This window comes from Oryctolagus cuniculus, chromosome 4 (assembly GCF_051225735.1).
Source record: "Oryctolagus cuniculus isolate XC-2025 breed Fujian yellow rabbit chromosome 4, ASM5122573v1, whole genome shotgun sequence".
NCBI lineage: Eukaryota > Metazoa > Chordata > Mammalia > Lagomorpha > Leporidae > Oryctolagus > Oryctolagus cuniculus.
Window position 1 is genome coordinate 51,611,317 of NC_142870.1, and position 21,382 is coordinate 51,632,698.

General features: G+C 36.7%; 1 protein-coding gene across 5 annotated transcripts in view; it reads left to right on the forward strand.

The window, feature by feature from the left end:
• EPHA6 (EPH receptor A6) overlaps window positions 1-21,382 on the forward strand; it is a 1,031,027-nt gene that overhangs the window by 467,799 nt on the left and 541,846 nt on the right. For all 5 annotated transcript variants that reach the window (XM_051859384.3, XM_051859387.3, XM_051859383.3 and 2 more), the window contains one exon: window positions 18,311-18,466. In XM_051859384.3, coding sequence (XP_051715344.3) covers window positions 18,311-18,466 — 156 coding nt within the window. The remainder of the gene's footprint in view (window positions 1-18,310; window positions 18,467-21,382) is intronic.

Here is a 21,382-nt window from a genome sequence, read left to right on the forward strand (position 1 = left end):
AGGAGCTTCTTCTGGGTCTCCATGTGTGAACAGAGCCCAAGGACTTGGGTCATCTTCTACTGCTTTCCCAGGCCATAGAGGAGAGCTTGATCTGAAGTGGAGCAGCCAGGAGTCGAACCAGCGCCCATATGGGATGTCAGCACTTCTATTGGCGGCTATACCTGCTATGCCACAGTGCCGGCCCCCCCTAATTAGTTCTTAACACCCTTCTGTAAGATAAATACCATCTTACACTCATTTCACAGACCAGAAAAGGTGACACACAGAAGTAACAAAGAAGGTTCACAAATGTAATAAGTATTTGATTCAAGATTTGAATGCAAGGTGTCTGGCTGTTGAGTCTGTGACCCTAATTATATTATATCTGAGGTTGATAAAAGAATGGTTATGTTATTTCTGTGAGAATTTAATATACAAAAGCGGTTTCTGGATTTTTATGATAAATTTCTCTCCATCAACTTTAGGAAAATACAAAAATACTAAAATCCATAGAAAGAAATTAAGGATTAAAGGAAAGGAGAAGTTGTAAATCAATGACTTTTTAATGCACTCAGCAGAGTTGAATGAATGAATTGAGCAGGCAGTACAGGTTCCTTGAGTGAATCTACTAGAATGGGCTTCAAATTGCTTCCCTTACTACTGGCTTTTTGCCTACTTATGTTTAAGCTCAGTTGATTAGAATGATTTTTACAATATGTGGATATGTTTTAGATCTATCTACCAGGCTTAGGTGTCTCATTAAAGTACACAAAAATGTGCAATTCTGTGTATGTAACTGCTAATATTTTGGACTTCAATGAATAGATTAGTTTACTGCAAAATTAAATTTGCTCATCTTTTTTTAAATTTTTTTAACTTTTATTTAATGAATATAAATTTCCAACGTACAGCTTATGGATTACAATTGCCTCCCCCCCTCCCATAACTTCCCTCCCACCTGCAACCCTCCCCTCTCCCTCTCCCCTTCCATTCACATCAAGATTTATTTTCAATTATCTTTATATACAGAAGATCAATTTAGTATAGATTAAGTAAAGGTTTCAACAGTTTGCACCCACATAGAAACACAAAGTGAAAAATACTGTTTGATTACTAGTTATAGCATTAATTCACATTGGAAAACACATTAAGGACAGAGATCCTACATGAGGAGTAAGTGCACAGTGACTCCTGTTGTTGACTTAACAATTGACACTCTTGTTTATGGTGTCAGTAATCACCCTAGGCTCTTGTCATGAGTTGCCAAGGCTATGGAGGCCTTTTGAGTTCGCCAACTCTGATCATATTTAGACAAGGTCATAGTCAAAGTGGAAGTTCTCTCCTCCCTTCAGAGAAAGGTACCTCCTTCTTTGAAGACCTGTTCTTTCCACTGGAATCTCACTCACAGAGATCTTTCATTTAGGTGTTTTGTTTTTTTTTTTTTTTGTTTTTTTTTTTTTGTTTTTTTTTTTTTTTTTTTTTTTTTTTGCCAGAGTGTCTTGGCTTTCCATGCCTGAAATACTCTCATGGCCTTTTCAGCTGGATCCGCGTGCCTTAAGGGCTGATTCTGAGGCCAGAGTGATGTTTAGGACATCTGCCCTTCTGTGAGTCTGCTGTGCATCCCACTTCCCATGTTAGATCATTCTCTCCCTTTTTTATTCTATCAGTTAGTATTTGCAGACACTAGTCTTGTTTATGTGATCCCTTTGACTCTTAGTCCTATCATTATGATCAATTGTGAACTGATATTGATCACTTGGACAAGTGAGATGGCATTGGTACATGCCACCTTGATGGGATTGAATTGGAATCCCCTGACACGTTTCTAACTCTACCATTTGGGGCAAGTCTGATTGTCACTCATCTTTTAAAAGAACTTTTATGTCACTAAATTGGAAGATGTGGAACGGCTTCTCTCTTGCATATTACCTTTTCTCCTACAAAGAAAACATAATCTATTGTTTTGGTTTGATTTCCTTTGGTAGACTTACCATAAGAAAATGTAAGATATAAAAATACTGAGTATGAATACTTGGTTAAAATCAGATATCAAAAATCTTAAAGTGTAAGTTGATTAAATTCTGATGTGCTATAAGATTTTTTGAGTACATAAAATATTTTTATCAAATATGATTACAGGTTAAACTATGTATTTTACTTCTATTTATTGGAAAATGAAAGTTAATTTATGATATTGCATGATGGGTTATTTGGTTGATTGATCAGTACAGCAATTTTTTGGGGGGGGCTTGTAATTTTGTTTTTTTAAGGGAGAGAAGAGATCTCCCATCCACTAATTGAATCTCCAAATACTTGCAATACATGGGTTGAGCCAAGCTGAAGCCAGGAGCCAGGAACTCAGTTTGGGTCTCCAACATGAGTGTCAGGGACCCAAGTATGTGAGCCATCACCTGAAGCTTCCCGGGTTGTGCAACAGCCAAAAGCTAGAATAAGAAGGGGAGTCAAGACAGGAACTCAGGCACTCCGACATGAATGAGGTTTTCCAGTCAATGTCTTTTTTTAATATTTTTTTTTTGAAAACCAGAGTTACAGAGAAAGAGGGAGAGACAGCAAGAAAAGAGCAATCTTCGATCCACTGGTTTACTTCCCAGATCTCCAAATGGCCACTGCTGGGCCTGCTGAAGCCAAGAACCAAGGGCTTCATGCAGGTCTCCCACAGAAGTGGCAAGAACCCAAACATTTGGGTCATCTTGCTTTGCTTTGCTCAGGGCATTAGGAGGGAGCTGGATTAGAAGTGGAGCAGCCAGGATACAAACCAGTGCCCATATGGGATATAGGCATTGCAGGCAGTCTTTTACCTGCTATGCCACAATTCCAGCTCCCCAATGTCTTAACGACTGTGCTACATGCTTATTTGAGACATTGTAAATTTTGTAGACTTACTGACCTTAAAACTGAGAGAGTTACCTTTTATCCAAGAGTTACAGTGACATAGGCAGCATGGTAAACACATAACATAAATTATATAATGCATTATTTCAAGAGGCAGATATTAATCTCATCCCCATTTTATAGAATAGTAGATTCAAATTTCAGGGGTTAATATGCCTTACACATATGTTTTCAGTCAACAGGATTTGAATGTAGGATTTTTACATCAAAATTTATCCATAATGTTATAGGCAACATAATTATAATATTAAATATATTTAATAAACTTGTTTAAATGTTATTGAAAGTTTATCTTATATTTTGTCCTCAGTCTAGTTAAAGATTATTTTAAAAACAATTCCTCAGGACTGGTATTATGGCATACTGTGTTAAGCTGCCATCTGCAATGCCAGCATGCCTTGTAGGTGCCAGTTAGAGTCGTGGCTGCCCTACTTCCCATCCAGATCTCTGCTAATGTGCCTGGGAGTGCTGCAGAAGATGACCCAAGTGTTGGGTGCCTGTACCCAGGTGAGGGACCTGGAAGATTATCTTGTCTCCAGGTTTCAGCCCAGCCCAGCCCTCATCACTACAACAATTTGGGATGTTAAAGCAGTGGATAGAAGATCTCTGTCACTCCCTCTCTCTGTACTTCCATAACTCTGCCTTTTAAATAAACAAATAAAATCTTATGAAAAATTCCTCAGGGCCTAGCATTGTGGAGCAGCAGGTTAAACCACTGCCTGCAATGCCAACATCCCATAGGAGTGCTGCTCCAAGTCTTGGCTGAATTATGTAACATAGAGTTAATCATTTGTATCTAAAGTCAATTGAGAAAAGATCCCAGTAAAAAATGAGAGGGGGAATAAGAGAGGAAGGAGGTAGTCTATAACTGTAAAGGTGTATAGTTCTGCAAACAGTCCTACACTCTTACTTCTACGGTACAACCTAAAAGCCTGTCATAGTAGACTCTTGATAATCATATCCCCATTAACTTCTTATAAATCCCTTCTTTCCACTGTCAGCTCTCCATTTTATCCAAGTTGCTGTCCTCTTTGTATATATGAACTTCAGAAACTAACTTCAATTTCTACATCTTTTTGACCCATTATAACTTTTCACAGTAAAAGTTAACATGTTACATCTTTATGCTGAAAAGCCACTTTTAGCCACTCCACTCCATATTATTAAATTTCGTCTTGCTACTCTAGGCATTTATTACCATTCACAAGATATTTAATCACACAGAGCACATATTGTCTAATATTATATAACTTGAGGTTTATACTAATTACCTTGTCAGCAACTTATTATGCATCCTGTGCCTCCTACTTCTCTATTATATGCTGAATGAATATAACTACAGTTAATTATACATTTACCAAACTTATTCCTCTTGAGAATAATCAAAGATGATTGTACTTTAAAATGCAGTATTAGCTAAAGAGTTCTTGTGATAGCACTGTTAAATTTATATTAATTACCCAGTTTGTAAAGGTGCAAAAAAGGAAAATTACATGTGCTTTCAAATTAAAATATGCAGTCAAACATAAGAGCTGAATATATTCATCAATGTGACAATTTGAGACAAAAGTTCTAAAATTGCAGACTTCCACATCAAAGTGTATGTTACAGTTTATACAAATAACTTTGTAAATTGTCAGTGCTCAAATATTATAGTTTTGATAATGGATATAGAAAAATGCTATGATAGACTAAGGTATCTTTTGCAAGTTTCTTGCTAACTTAAGAAGTTGTACCAGAAAATAATTTAGTAATATTGAATAAATATTTAAAAAGTTTCATTATAAGAAAGAGAATACCAAAAGCTACTTAATTTATTTAGTTATTAATTCAGCAAGTATTTATTGAACATGTTATATGTGCTGAGCATTGTCTTAAAGGATGAGAATTTTAATACTGAGTTTCTTGTCACAAGTGCTCATGTTCTGGTGTTGAGATACTCAGGGAATCAGACGACTGAAAACAAATACCTGAATAATGGAGCCATGTGCAATTTGCAGTTGGAATGGAATAGAGAAACAAGCAAATTGGTGTATGTTGGCAGTGAGGTTGTTTTGGTCCAATAGCTTATTTTATTTAATGTCCAGAGTATGTCCTATTTTAAGGCAATCTGATAGGCAGATGTATAAAATAATCAGAGGGCTTGGTGTTAAAGAAAGTCTAACAATGTCTGTTTTTAAAATATTTACTCATGAATGAACCATGTATAAAATATTTACATAAAATTTTATATGTGTACAGTTTCTGATTAATGGGATGGATTTATAGTGCTGTAACAGAAAATTTTCTCTGTAGTTCCAAGTTTTCCAATAGAAATACTTACTAAAGGTTCTTGAAATGCTATAGCTGATTTCACAGAAGAACTTCTGATTACCATGAACATTTTATTATCAAGTAGCAGCTTATAATAGATCTGCTTGGGTATAAAATAGTCATTGGGAAATTCAGACTCAGGTCAACAGCATTAATCTATAGAATGACTAAATATATACATGTGGAACTAGATGTGATCCATATCAAGTGACCACATTCTGATCAAGCACACCTGCTAAGCCTGCTTGTCCTAGTTTCCAGTTATACAGCCATATAGAACTACTCCAAGCAATGCGTTGCGAGTTTGGTACGTTGAGCATCTGCTGTTGCTGCATACGGAATTTCACCCTTGGATGCGCCCTTGTGATCCATGAGAATCCATCATATCCAAACCATGCTGGGTCAATATAAGTATACTACTTATACTTGATAAAAGATACTGTTCAAATAAACTTCAATATTTATAGAACCTTGCCAAAAAATTTAGATCAATGTTTTGGCAAATTACTTAAAATATTAATAAAATATATATAAACCAATACCCTTGGTTATTATTCAACACAAAATTATAATAATGAATACAAAGTAAGATTCAAAATATTTAAAATTCAACACTGTAGTATTACTGTATTATTATTACACTATACTGTATATTACAGTATTACTCAGGACAGAACCATTCATTGTGATCATCCATTCATTTTCGACCAATGACACAAGTAATCATTTCAAGATTGTATGATAAATACAAATGTATATTACCTAAATATTTACAAAGGGAAAAGTAATAAAGTTTTAGGTCTTATTGTATTCATTATCTTTACAGTTTTTAAGAAACACAGATAATTCCTTGCTGTAACTATTTCAAATAAATAAATCTTTTTTTTTTTTTTTTTAAAGCCAGGGGGTGCCAGCATTGTGGCATAATGGATAAAACCACCAACTGTGACACCAGCATATGTTGTGGGTGCCAGTTTGTGTCCCTGCTGCTCCAGTTCCTATCCAAATCCTTGGTAATGGCCAGGGAAAGCAGTGGAAGATGGGCCGAGTGTTTGGCCTCTACCACCCATGCAGGAAACCCATATGTAAACCCTGTATCCCAGATTGGGCCTATTCTCTCTCTGACACACACACTCTCTCTCTCTCTCTCCCTCTCTCTCTCTCTCCCCCCTCCCTTAGTCCATCCCTCCCTCCCTCCCTCTATCTCTCCATCTCTCACTGTAACTGTGGCTTTTAAATAAATATTTTAAAATATGTAAATATGTGATATTTTAATATTTTCTTCACTAAGTTTTTTTCTATAATATTATCATGTAGCTTTGACTAATAAGAACATTGAATGTAAGAATACTCTTATAATGACAAGGTATTTTCTCAAGAAAAAATTGAGCTAAAGAAGTAGAGACCTGGCTTGCTCAAATATCATCTCTGTGATCTTGAGAAACTGTTAGAGCCTTTTATCATCCCCTGGTATGTGAAATGAGGATAATATAATCAGCATTATTGGGATTTTGTAAGAACTTAAATTGAATAATAAGTGTAAAACACCAATTTGTTGTGGATAATAAATTATTATTATATTGATTACCAATATGCTTAATATTACTCTATAAAAAAGAAAGTGTAGGATCCTGTTCAGTAAGAATATTGTAATGTGTAATTCAGTAAGTTTTACCTTAGTTCTCTGCACTATTCAACTACAGAAATGTCACAAATACATGTCAGAGGGACATTCCCAATTGTCAGATTGAAAAAAATGTATGTGGCTAATAGAACCACTAGTTAGGAGCAGCCATTTGGCATGGGACTTAAAATGCTGGTTGGAACATCTGTATCCCGTATAGAAATGCCTGGGTTGGAGTCTCAGTTCTGCTCTGAATTCAAGCTTCTTGCTAACACACACTCTGGCAGGCAGCAGGTAGTTGAATCTCTGCTAACAATGTAGGAGACCTGGATTACATGCTCAGTTCCTGGCTTCAACCTGGCCCAGTGCCAAGCATTGCAGGAGTTTAGAGAGTGAACCAGTGGATGGAAGCATATTATATCTCTCTCCAGCTCTCCCTCTCTCTCTGCCTGCAAATAATTAAATCATAATTTTTAAGATATGAAAATCATATATGCTAATTAAATCTCACAGAAGCATGTTTTTATAATAATATTTAAAAGCCATATACTGTCATGAGTTAAACTTTAAAAGCTATAGTTCATTCCATTCCTATCCTAGATTACAAAATAAGCACACTTTTCCAGACACAATAGGTAACTAATGTACTCTTTGATGAGAACTCAGTTTATGAATTAAATTGTACATAGGCTTTAACTATTGAATACCTGTGACTTTGAACAAGTGTTCAGTTGCCCAATGCTGTAAAAGAAAACACTTCAAAGCATAGTGACTTAAAATAAGAGCACTTATTTTGCTCATGAATCTGTAGTTTCAGCAGTATTCTGCAAAGATAGCTCATCTCTGCCCTATGCAGCATCAGTGAAGAGTGGCTGGACTAGGCACTGGACAATAAACACTCCACATGGTTCACTCAATGGCTGACAAATTGGTGCTGGCTGTTAACTGGGAATTCAGCTGGTGCTGTGGGCCAGGAACCCATGTTCTTCACATGAGCCTCTCCAGAATTGCTTGACCTTCATGCTGATATGATGGCTAGTGGATATGATGGCAAGTTTTTAAAAGTAAGCATTCCATAACTAGGAAAATGCAAATCAAAACCACAATGTAGTTTACCTCACCCTAGTTAGAACAGCTTTCATACAGAAATCAACAAACAGCAATTGCTGGCAAGGATGTTGGGAAAAAGGTACCCTAATCTACTGTTGGTGAGAATGTAAACTGGTACAGCCACGGTGGAAGACAGTATGGAGACACCTCAGAAATCTGAATATGGACCTACCACATGACCCAGCCATCCCACTCTTGGGAATTTATCCATGGAAATTGAAATCAGCATAAGAGTTATCTGCACCCCTATGTTTATTGCAGCTCAATTCACAATAGCTAAGACATGGAATCAATCCAAATGCCCATCAACTAAAGACTGGATAAAGAAATTATGGGATATGTACACATGGAATACTACACAGCAGTTAAAAAAATGAAATCCAGTCATTTGCAGCAAAATCAGTGAATCTGGAAAACATCATACTTAGTGAAGTAAACCAGTACCAAAGGGACAAAAATACCATATGTTCTCCCTGACCTGTGAGAACTAATAGAGCACCTAAACGGCAATCTGTAGAGGTGAAATTGACACTTTGAGAAGCAATGACTTAAACAGCACTTATCTTGGCTGTTGAGGAACAGGGTTTTTTGTTTGTTTGTTTTTGTTTTGTTTTTCTTTTTACATACTATTTGTTGAACTCTTTAGTTAACATAGAGTTAAACATATGTGTATAAAGTCAATTAAAAATAGATTTCAGTAAAAAATAAGAGTGGGAATAAGAGAAGGAGGAGGAAGAGGGGTGGGAGTATGGGTGCGAGGCTGGGCACAGTGGCAAGAAGCACCATGTTCCTGAAGTTGTAATTATGAACTGTATGAAGTTTGTAAAGCTGTATAGTTCTGCATACATTCCCACAGACTTCTAAGGGTACAGTTTAAAAACTTGCCATGACCCCAAATCCCCTTAAGCTGAGTGGTAAAAATACCATCTTAAGTGTTAAAGTGATCATATAGGTAGGATTAATTGTCTATTAATAATAATTGATAAATTAAAAAGGAGTGAATCCTCCAACATGGGAAGAAGTTCACACAGCATACTCATAGAATATCAATCACTTTAAGCAACACTCTGACCTCAGGATCAGACCTTAGGGCATTCTGGTCTGGCTGAAAAGCCCACGAGAGCATTTCAGGTCAAGAGTTTGGGATGATCACTGATGTGATACTTAAGAGTGTTAATTGTTAAATTATTGATTGGAGTCAATGTGCACTAACTTCTCATGTAGGATCTCTGTCCTCAGAGTTGTATTATAATTATGTCTAAGTGTTTCCAAAAGATGTATCATTCTTGGATGTTTCTTTATATTAATCGCTAAAAAAAATGTGAAAATAACTTAAAGATGCAATGACTTTGCTCAGCTGTTTAGGAACAGATATTGTGGTGAGTGTACAAATCATTCAACTCTTAGTATAGAATTGCTCTTTTGTGTATAAAGTTAATTGAAAATGGATCTTAGTGGAGAATGGGACTGGGAATGGGAGAAGGTAGAGGACGAGTGGTAGGAGTGTGAGTGGGAGGGTGGGTGTGGTGAGAAAAATCACTATATTCCTAAAATTTATTTATGAAATTCATGAAGTTTCTATTCCTTAAGTAAAAGGTTTCTTTGGGGAAAAGAAAAAAAAGTAAGCACCCCAAAGACACAGAAGGAAGCTCTGTCACCTTTTATGAACTAACCTAGGAAGTCACATAATATCACTTCTATTACAGTCTTAAGCACACCAGATTGGAGAGGAGTGAACACAGATCTAACCTCTTTGTGAAAAGTGTCTATCCGACGTTGTCTGAAGACCATGTGGTTTCAAAGTATCATTGAAGCCATTTTTTGAAAACAGAGTCTAGCACAGCATGTCACTTTATATCCCTTAGCTTCAGCTATGTCACATAAATAGTAAAATGTTACACACTCTTTGGATCATTGATACATCTTCCTAACAATACTTGAGTTTACTCTAACAAATTGCCACAAACTGAGTGTCTTAAACTACAGAAATATATTTCTCACAGTTCTGGAGGCTGGAATTCCAAGATGAAGTCTCCAGCAATCTGGTGGTCTGTGGTTAGGTACTTTTCCTAGATTACAGATGGCCATCTTCTCAGTATCCTCACATGTAACAAAACAGAGTTCTGTTCTCTACATCTCCTTAAAAGGGCACAAATTCCATTCGCAATGGCTCTATCCTCAGGACCTACTTACCTCTTAAAGTCTCTACCTGCAAATACTATTACCTTGGTGATTTTATGTTTTAACATATGAATTTTGAGGGGAGACAAGCATTCAGTCCATAGCACCTGATTTAAAGATAAGAATAATTGATATAAGAAAAAAGAAGTTGCCTAAGGTGACTGCTAATAAAAGAGAGAACTCAAACCCATGTCATCTAGTTTCAAAGACCACTTTTTGTATTATTCTTTGTAGTTCATTTTATGAGAAAAAAAAACTGTATGTAATGTTTAGCACAATGTGTGGCTGATTTTGAATGCTCAATAATGATAAACAGCATTTCTGTAGCTACAATTATGAATATATCTTACAGGGATTCATTGAGTCTTTTTTCTTTGAGAATTTTTTATTCATAAAAGTAAATTCAGTTTTGATTAAGGAGAATGCAGGAAAGGCATATTGAAAGAAGAATTGAGAAGCAATAATTACTAGTTGTGTAGAAAAAATAGAATAGGAATAAGAATCATTGTTTAGGGATTGAAAGTTTAATACTATCTTATTTCAGGTTACTTGGGACATGATGATAGATTTACCAAGTACACTTTTTAAAAGCAATGTTATGTTAAATATGGAGGAAGTAATATAAATGTAGGCTTAAGCATGGTTGATTAAAATATACCTGAGAAGACCAGATTAAAAGAAAGAAATCATGTTGGAAGACAGATACTGGAACACATAAAGACTAATCTGTATTTATAGAACCAATAGAATTAGTTGTTGTGCCAGTGTTATTACCTGATTATATTCAAAATGGTAATAAAAATAAAGTGGGGCCAAATCATAAAAGCTGTTGATAAACTTTTTCTTGCTATACTTTATATTAAATTCCAGAATAGAAAAACTTTCCATATTCTCACACTAGAAACAGCTTTAGAATTTTAACTTAGCTTGTCACTAGGCTCAGATTACTGAAGTACTTCTTACATTATTTTTCAAATAATTCCTTATTCTTGACTTTTGTGTATATCTTTATGTGCCATTTTCAAATCATGTTTATCATTTTTTTTTGACAGGCAGAGTGGATAGTGAGAGAGAGAGACAGAGAGAAAGGTCTTCTTTTTGCCGTTGGTTCACCCTCCAATGGCCGCCGCGGCTAGCGCACCGCGCTCATCCGAAGGCAGGAGCCAGGTGCTTTTCCTGGTCTCCCATGGGGTGCAGGGCCCAAGCACTTGGGCCGTCCTCCACTGCACTGCCTGGCCACAGCAGAGAGCTGGCCTGGAAGAGGGGCAACTGGGACAGAATCTGGCGCCCCGACCGGGACTAGAACCCGGTGTGCCGGCGCCTCTAGGTGGAGGATTAGCCTATTGAGCCGTGGCGCCGGCCCATGTTTATCATACAAATTATGGATCTATAAATGAAAAAAGATGGTGGAAGATAAAACTAAAATCAATTATTCACTTTATATTTGTTCATTGTAGCTTACATGCATGTTTGACAATATGTATGTACATGTAAGGTATATAAAATATACATTTATTTAACATGTTTCACATATTATCTAAATATAATAGAAAAATGAAACAGCATGTGGTTTCTAGGTTGGTGTCATCTTCTTTAAGTAAATTTTAAAATCTCATTGCTGTTCTGATACCTGAGTCTTGATATTTTAGTTCATTTCTTTAGTCTCTGTTATGTAAAATAGAATTGTATAGAAAAGAGGCAGATCCACATATGTGTAGTTTGGGAGTAAGCCCAAGAATTCATAAACAAGTTAATGGGACTGCTTTCCCAGGGTTTCTCAAGCTGTTTCTCTCTGTTTTGTCCCCAGTACTTTCTGGTTTCCTGTGGTTCCCCTTTCAGATCCTAAGATATAAGGTTGAGGCTTTATTAAGTGACTCAGGTACACTTCTACAACTAGATCTGCATCTAGGGCCAAGTAAGAGGATAACAGAAAGAATAAAAAATGCAATGGAGATTGTTCCTACCTTCTTAGAACCACAGCTGCAGTGAACACAGAAGAAGGCTTTCCTCTTCAAGAATTTTAACTCCTGTGTGCCCTTGTTATTCACTGCCAACCACCATGTGGTGAGGGCTGGGCAAAAGATAATATAGAAAAGATAAAGGAAAAAAAAGGAGGCGGGTAGAATCCTATATTTACACTGAACTATGAGGAATTCTGATTCTCATTCCCAGAGCCAAAATGAGGAGGCTTCTCCTGGAGCTCTAACTATGACCTGGTTGGTGCCCACTTCTAGGTTTCCAGTGCATTCGGGCCCAGTGGGGTAGGGACTGGAGAAAGGGAAGAAGGGAAAGAATGACAAATGTATCACCGGCCCATGGGACTTCAACTTTTTGTCTTGTTTACTTAGTTATTCTTCAGAGCTATCAAATTGCTGCCCAGTGTGATGGCTAGCACTAGGAAAGGATAGCACTTATTTTCTCCATCTTTTCAAGAACCACAGTTCCTTCCTATGATCCATCATCAGTATATTGCTATAGATTTGGTGTTTTTTCAATTTGCCTGTTAAACTGGAAAATCACATCAAACATTTCTTTGATGGCAGTAAGAAATTAGAATTAGTAACAGGACATTTTACATACATTAAGTCTCATGATATCTTTATAGCAGCTCCCTGTGTGTGCGTCTGACTGAAAGTACTCTTCAATTGTATGTCAATCAATACTTCAATTTTCTGGGAACAACGAAACTTCAAATATTTTTAAGGGAACCTGCACTGGATGATATATTCTTTATAAATGCTGATGCTTCCCTCACTATCCTCATATATTTGAGTATACTTTAATACATACTTTTCTGTAAAAATTTACTTTGGTTGCTGTGAGATGTATTACATCTTTAATTGTAGCAATCACTTAAAGTTTCCTCAAATTACAACCATTTTTGAAGCAGGAAACTATATTTTGTAGCTTAGACTATTATATAATTCCTGTAATATTTTAACTTAGACTTAATAATTACATTTTATGGACCCACATGTCCTAAATCACACTCATGTTCTATTTATTCTTCTAGCATTATTTCTGCTTTTATCAGTAGTTACAGTGCAACACAAAATCAAGGAATCATCTCAGAAAATTTCATAAATAATGACTTATTTGTAATTTGATTATTCTCAACTGAATATACTCATTCTAATATAACATCAAAAACTCAGTAAAGTGTAAGCTTTTTGTTAAACTATTAGCATAATTTATCTTCACTCAGAAAGGTCAAGTCCAAGTCAGAAAGTTCAAGATGTTTCCACAATTTCAGAAAATAAGAAACAAATGGAAGAATCTTAGCTCAATCAGCAATGGAATTTAGTATAGCTGCTTGCAATGAAACCAACAGCTTTGATTTTGTGCTTTTTTCTGTTGAGTAGATAATGAAGAGTTACAATTGTTCTATCAGATAATAAACCTATGTAGATCTTGCCAAACCATCATCCAACACAGTACCACCAATTTAAACCTCTCCAGCAATACACAAGAGTTCAAATTCCTCTGTATCCTCACCAGCACTTGTATTATGTATCTCCTTCACCCTAGTAGACAGTCCAGTAGTGACAAGAGTATTGAAATATATGTGTTGATTTGTCTTTGAGAATCTAGTTGTAGAAGATAAGGGACGGGCATTAGAGAAAGGAAGACAATTAGAAAAATTACGAATTTAGGGGGATTTAGTAGTTTGATTTTTACTTGCTGTCAAACTGGAATAACATCTGCTACATTAAATAAATCAGGAAAACCCATGCAAAATATGTGAAAAGTTCTTTTGAAGACATGAGATACCAGATAACTGGGAGGTGATAAAGGAGATCTGTGTGATTGTTCCATCTTACTATTTTGGGAAATTTTCTAGGCTATGTCAGAGAGAGGCAGTATCCTGACAAAGTCTGGTAAACTGTTATTCTGAGTTGTGAAGACAGGTCTGAGAGTCTGGGGGACGAAGGCAGCAAGACAGAGTTTGAGACAGCAGAGTGCTGCTAGGAAAGAGAACTCTGGGCCGGCGCCGTGGCTCAATAGGCTAATCCTCCACCTTGCGGCGCCGGCACACCGGGTTCTAGTCCCGGTTGGGGCGCCGGATTCTGTCCCGGTTGCCCCTCTTCCAGGCCAGCTCTCTGCTATGGCCAGGGAGTGCAGTGGAGGATGGCCCAGGTGCTTGGGCCCTGCACCCCATGGGAGACCAGGAAAAGCACCTGGCTCCTGGCTCCTGCCAGGATCAGCGCGGTGCGCCGGCTGCAGCGGCGGCCATTGGAGGGTGAACCAGCGGCAAAGGAAGACCTTTCTCTCTCTGTCTCTCTCTCTCACTGTCCACTCTGCCTGTCAAAAAAAAAAAAAAAAAAAAAAAAAAAAAAAAAAAAAAAAAAAAAAAAGGAAAGAGAACTCTGGAGAGCTGCAGAGGTTTTTCCTGAGTGTTCACCATAGTTCTATTGATAAGCACATAAGCCATCAGAAGAAATAAAGGAGTTATAAAATACATGCTGTTATTGTAAAAGAAGGAAGAGAAAATGCAAATATAGCAAATAAATATACAGATCAAAAAGCAAAATGCAAATATAGCAATGAATATATGGATCAAAAACATAGCAAAATATACTTAAAACCTCTCTAAATTAGTAGATACATGTAAACATGCCCCAGTTAAAGGGCAGCAATTGTCAGATTGGCTTAACAACAAAACAAAACTCAGGCTTATACTATTTACAAGAAGTTCATTTTAAATCTGGTAACACAAATGTGCAAAAATAAAGCATGGAGTCAGTGGACATGATTACAATTCATAGAAAAATGGAATGAAAAGATAAGTTTATTTTGGTATAAAAAGATAAAGGCTTGCTGATTTGATATTAATGATAGGGATATTCTACCTTGACAGTCATGGAGCACCTATTGCAGGAGTTGTATAGTCAGAGACCCCATGAAAATATGCATAATGTGTATTTTCTGTGAACTTCTAAAAGTACCCCATATGTACTAAATGATCCTGGAGAGCAAAAGCTTGCCAACATCTGGTCTCTAGAATGAAGTCCGAACTTAGATCAGCATTTAAATTCCTTCACACTTAGTTTTACATCTGTTTTTTCTAAGCTCATCTTCCACGCTAAAAAATCTTATACTTCTTTCTGACCTTTCATGTATCATAGTATTTATTTATTTATTTTATTTGACAGGTAGAGTTATAGACAGTGTGAGAGAGAGACACAGAGAAAGGTCTTCCTTCCATTGGTTCACTCCCTAGATGGCTGCTACGGCCGGCACTGCACCGATCCAAAGCCAGGAGCCAGGTGCTTCTTTCTGGTCTCCTGTGCAGGTGCAGGGCCCAAGCACTTGGGCCATCCTCCACTGCCCTCCCAGGCCACAGCAGAGAGCTGGCCTGGAAGAGGAGCAACCAGGACTAGAACCTGGCACCCATATGGGATGCCGGCACCCAGGTGAAGGATTAGCCAAGTGAGCCATGGCACTGGCTCCGTATCATAGTATTTGAACAGCTTTATTGAGGCATAAGTTTCACATAAAAACTGCAAATAAGACAGTTGTTATGGTGCAGTGGGTTAACCACCACTTGGGACACCTGCATCCCATATTAGAGTGCCAGTTTGAGGCCTGAACACTGGCCCTCAAATCCAGTTCCCTGTATATGTACCTGGGAAGCAACAGACGAATACTCAAGTACTTGAGTCCCTGCCATCCCCATGGGAGACCTAGATAGATTTCCTTGCTCCTAGCATCACCCTGGCCCAGTCCAGGCTGTTGTCACCATTTGGGGAGTAAAACAGTGGATGGAAGATCTCTGTGTGTCACTCTGCCTTTCAAATAAATAAATCTTTTTTAAAAACTACAAATAAACTGCAAAATTATTAACTTTTTGACGTCGTATAAACTGTGAGAACATAAATGGTGATTGTTTGCTGGCTTCTGCTGTATAGAATAGTGTAGTATGATCATCCCTGCTATTTAGAAATGTCACCAGCAGTAATTTGTGAATGGATTTGAGAAGGGAAAAGATAGAGGCAGGCAGTCTGAAGATGAATGCAGTAGTTTAAGTGATACAGGTTTAAATAATTAATGTGTATTTTATGGAAGGAAGTTAAAAAGTAGAATCATAGTAGCAATCGCAGTTTAAACTGAAGGTCCGTATCTCAATAATAATTTTCTGTGTGTGTGAAAGAAATAATAGAAACTGCTACAAAAGATAATCTAGCTCTCCAACAGCATTCAGTACAGTAATTGTCTTGCTGGAAAATATTCTTGCCAATGAATCAAGATTTTTGCTTTTTGAATTTTTTGGAAGAAGTTTACATGTCTTATAAACAGAGAAGGGAGGAACTGGCGAAGAAAGAAGGCTAATGTAAGAAAGCAATTTAAAAATTCTTAAGACAAAGGTACTGATAAATCCACTTTAACAGAAATTAAATCACTAATTGAATAGCTATGTGGAATGCTCATTTAATCTACAGAGTTCTAGTAATTTCATACTACGCATTAGGGAATTCACCATTATTCACTGGTACTCAATTTTTAAGCATGTGTAAGAACTGAATATGTACTTGAAATATACTAAGCACCATGGATACCAGAATGGTTAGATCTATCTCTAGTGATCACAAAAAGTTGAATTGACAGAAGTGATAAAGTAGAAATAATTGAATATTATTCAGACTAAAGAAGTTTAATCTTAATGTGTGCTGCATAAATAACATGTAAATGCCTAAAAATGGTTTTCTAGCATTTTCAATACCAGAATCCTTTATTTTTTAATGAAATAAAAATGGCATAGTAATATAAAAATAGACTCATATTTTAACAATCCAAATATATTTTATGAGAACAAATTGTAATGGTTTCAAAGGCAATTTTGATGTAGACAAACATTTGAAACCAGTTGTAGGATTGAAATTGTAGCACCAACATCAAATAAATTTTAAGATATTAACTATGATTATATTCCTTGTGATAAAGAATTGCCACAAGAAAAAAAGAACTTTACAGTAAGGTAAATCATGCCATGATCAAAGCACTCACTGCATATAAATGAATGATGATCTGCATAAATTTAATTATCAGAGTTCTCACACACTGTCCAATTCAATTAAACAAGTATGTATTGAGCACCTACTTTATGACAAGCACTGAGCACTATCCCAACCTGCCCTGTGGAACTTAAAGCCATTAAACAAGTTTTTGTTAAAGAATAACTAATGTGGAAAATGCACAGATGCTTTGAGGGACTTTGTTAGTCACAAAAATCAGGAATGGCTTCCTGAAAGCAGTGAGGCCTGATGGCTATGAGTTCGAAAGATAAGTGGGTCACAGAATGGCAGTAAGCAGAGGAAAAAGCATGGTCAATTCATGGAAATTAAAGGAGTCCCTTGACCATGCATTCAGGTGCCAAATGCTCACTGAGGACCTAACAGCGCTCCTCTGAGTCTGGAGATGCACTTTAGTAAGAGAAACATAAAAAACACACATTCTGATTGGAGAATGCTTTTAAAATTAAATATGATGTGTGTCAGATGTTGACACAGGTATGTGAAGACTGTGGAAAAGAGAGGAGGGTAATACGTAATACTACATTGGGGTCTAGCAGGAATTGGAATTTTCAGTGGGAAATGCAGGAAGACTTTGGCGATAAAACTGACATTTGATCAAAGAGCTCATGTGAGGGAGAGAGAAAACCATGCAGGTAGCTGGGTCAGAAAAAGTGTTCAAAGTTCTATGCAGAGTAAGTTTTAGGTGTCCAACATTCTGAAGGGGGTCCAATCACCACTCCCTGTTGATCTTGATGTTGACTAATCAACCTCTTAAAAGTAACTTTATTATGCAGAATTGAGAATTTTGACAGTGTTGAATTACTAGATCATTTGGTGAAGTGTTATTATAAAATTAAATATAAACTCTAAAAAATGATAGTTAATGGCATACATAAATGAAATTTTTTTAACTACTAAGGTGTTAAAGACATACCAGTGTTGCTTGAGGTATACTTTTAAAAATCAGCAGTGTCCACTAGAATATGATACCAGTGTTGTCATGATTTTGTTAAGCTAATTTCATTCATTAATATTAATCTATATTGAGTGTTCTGTATGTAAGACACTGAACTCTTAAGATCCAAAGTATGTAAAAATCAAAGAATGTTGTACATGTCAAATAAAAGAACTTTAGAATAATAACTTTTTTAAAAACATTATTTTTCTTGTTTTCAAGCTTGCAGACCAGGATTCTATAAAGCATTTGCCGGCAACGCAAAGTGTTCTAAATGCCCTCCACACAGTTTAACCTACAAGGAAGCAACTTCTGTGTGTCAGTGTGAGAAGGGTTATTTCCGAGCTGAAAAAGACCCACCTTCCATGGCATGTACCAGTAAGTCTGCCCATTTCGGATTTGGAAATTCTATTTCTAATAAGTAAATATACAAAATCCTGTATCATCAATGCCCTTTGTCTTTGTTAACGGTCTTTATGCTGCTTCTAAAGAATGCCTTTATTCCTCAAGGTTGGTACTTATGCTTCATGTACGAATACCAGCACTTATTTGTGTGCCTGCATATTTTCCCAAACTCTACTCTGTTCTTGAGAAATTAAGGCATTAAAAGCTACTTGAGAAATTACAAGGAACACTTGTATTCTTTGCTTCATCCTTCAAGCATTTTAATAAGCATCAATTTAGGACCATGAAATTTAATGTGCAGAGGAAGTTCTAGGGAAAACTCTAAAAAGCATTGTACTACTATTATGTGCACAAGTACCAGTTTCCTCAACATTTGTCTGCAAAGGAAAGTATTTTTGAGTTTGTCCATATTTAACCTCCCACTTTTTCTCCATTTTTTTTATTGGAACCGATAGAATAGTAAATTTAAATGTAAAGGTCATCTTGGTGCTTGCACTGAGAATTTTAAATTATGAAAGCATTGTAAAATATCTGTATGTTTAAAAATAGAAGTGAATATATTGATGCATTGCTAAGCTGTACAAAAGTAAAATGTCACTCCTTAGATAGTTATAAAAATCCTGCTAAACACATCAATAAGATATCACAGAGAAAATTTGCCTGTTTTGGTGATGAATTAGTGCCAAAGTGTTACCTTTCAATGTCATTCCATGGAAATAAAAATATATTTAGAATTATTTAATGTTATATGTTCCTTAGAGACCATAATGTAGACATCTCATTTTTAAAAACTTAACTGTTGTAGTTTATTTCTTTGTCTGCCTTGCTGTAGCCTTTATTATAAAATAATTTTAACAAATACATGTAATAAAAATAAAACACACTCATTAGTAGATATAGTTATTTTGCTTTCTGATTGTAAATTCTGAGTGACTATTTTGTTCAGAAAATTACCACCTGGAGAATTATTATGTAGGTTTTTTTTCTGAGAACATATTTTAATTTATATATAGGTTAAGGAAAATTCTGAACAGGATTTCCTATTCAATTATGGAAATCATTTTAACAGGAAAACCTTGCTATTACTATACATCTTTCTTGTATTGTTACTATATATTATTATATTGTATTGAAGATAACACATTACAGCTTAGGGAGATGCTGGCATTTCAAATAGCTACATTTCTGACAGGCAAGTATCCCCCAATCCTATAAAGAAAATTGAAGGGAACTTCCTATGTGAAAAATTTCCTCTTTTTACTTTCTTAGAAGGCCATAAGTAAGTAATTGATACATTGGTTCCCATCGATATAATCTTTCAGTAAAGTAGTAGAGTTGACAATGGGAAAGGCTTACAGTTCTCTGGAGTTTGACCCTAGTCAAAGAAATACATTGGGAATACAGTGAGATCTGTGGACCTCATAAGCCATTCAGTCATTGTTGACTTGTTACCTCTGATTTGAACTTAGAGGAACTTGTCCTGCTGAGGAAGGCAAATTTAGCAAAGCTTTATTGAAAATGTAGAGAGACTGAAGCCCCTACTCCTGACAGACCAGGTGGGCATCTCAGTAAAATACTGAGGACAGTTTGTATTTAGACTGAGGATTTAAGGGCATGAGTATGGGTCCCCCATTTCTTCTCCCTTCCGCCTCCTTCTGAGAAAGTGTGAGTGAGGGATTTCTGGGTGTGGAATACCTCCCAGAACTTCTCCTTAGTTACCTTGGTGAAAGGAAGATGAGATTCCATTGAGCTGCCCCCTGGGAGAGGGCTAAAACCCATCCAGCAGGATTATAAGTAAGAACAATTACAATTGTGTTAGGTGGGGAGTTCCTCTAAACAAACCACTCTGGAAACTAACTGACCATCAGGGTTCTTTACTGTTGGAGAAGCAAATGACTCCCTCAGTCCCATGATCAGAACCTTGTCTGGCCAGCTGTATCCTTCCCCATATCAGGGAATTTCTTTTGATAAAGAACTGGCAAGGAGATGTTGGGCAAATGGGATGCCTAGAGTCTGGGTCCTGCTTTCAGGACTTGTTTGCTTGTTCCATTGCACATGAATTTATTTTCTTTAAAACCTCTTTTCTTCAGCCCCTCTCATAGACATAGGCTAACATCTACCCAGCTGCCTTAACATTTTCATAGTTCTTAGTTGCAACAGATCTTACAACAAAACAAACAAAAAACAGAAAATAAAGGTAACAGGAGAAAAACAAACAGAGGTTTATTAAAACATAAGCCTTATGTGCATGTGGGAAATACCAGGGAGATCAGTAGACCTCAGAGAGGTGGCTTTAGGTTCAGGCTAACTTCCTTCTTCAACCAAAACAAAGGAAGAAGAATGTTAGGGGCTCCCTAGTGAAGTGACCAGGGAAAGCATCTTTTCAGGGAGAGTTAGCAGTGAATTCATGCCTTCTGAGAAGAGAGGGAGACACCCTTACATATGGAGATTTCCTTTGTAAGTTAGACGTAAATTTCCCTTACAAAAGGTTCCTGTGGATTCTCAGAGTTTCTCCTGTGTCTGCAGTTTTCAAAAATAATCAGCTTAAAATAACTTTTACTCCAAGGAAGCCTATCTTGGAGTGGAGCTTCTGTTTTCTTGCAGTCATATTTTTGGGGTAAGGTATCGGGTCTCCTATGCTGTCGTCAGAGATCAAAATAAAAGAGCAACCACAGCAAGGTGAACTGTGGAGCTTCACTCAGGTTTTCTTACTGCAGCCACAGGCTGTCCTCTCAGGGCTCCTCTCTGCTCTGCTCCTGAGAGCTTCCTTGCTTTGTGCAGCAAACACTGCATAGGGTACTAGGATGTGCACCAGCTTTCGGATTTTAGAGCCACATTCTCTGAGAATGAATCTCAGTGCTATGTAGCTTCTCTCTCCCCACTCAGGTC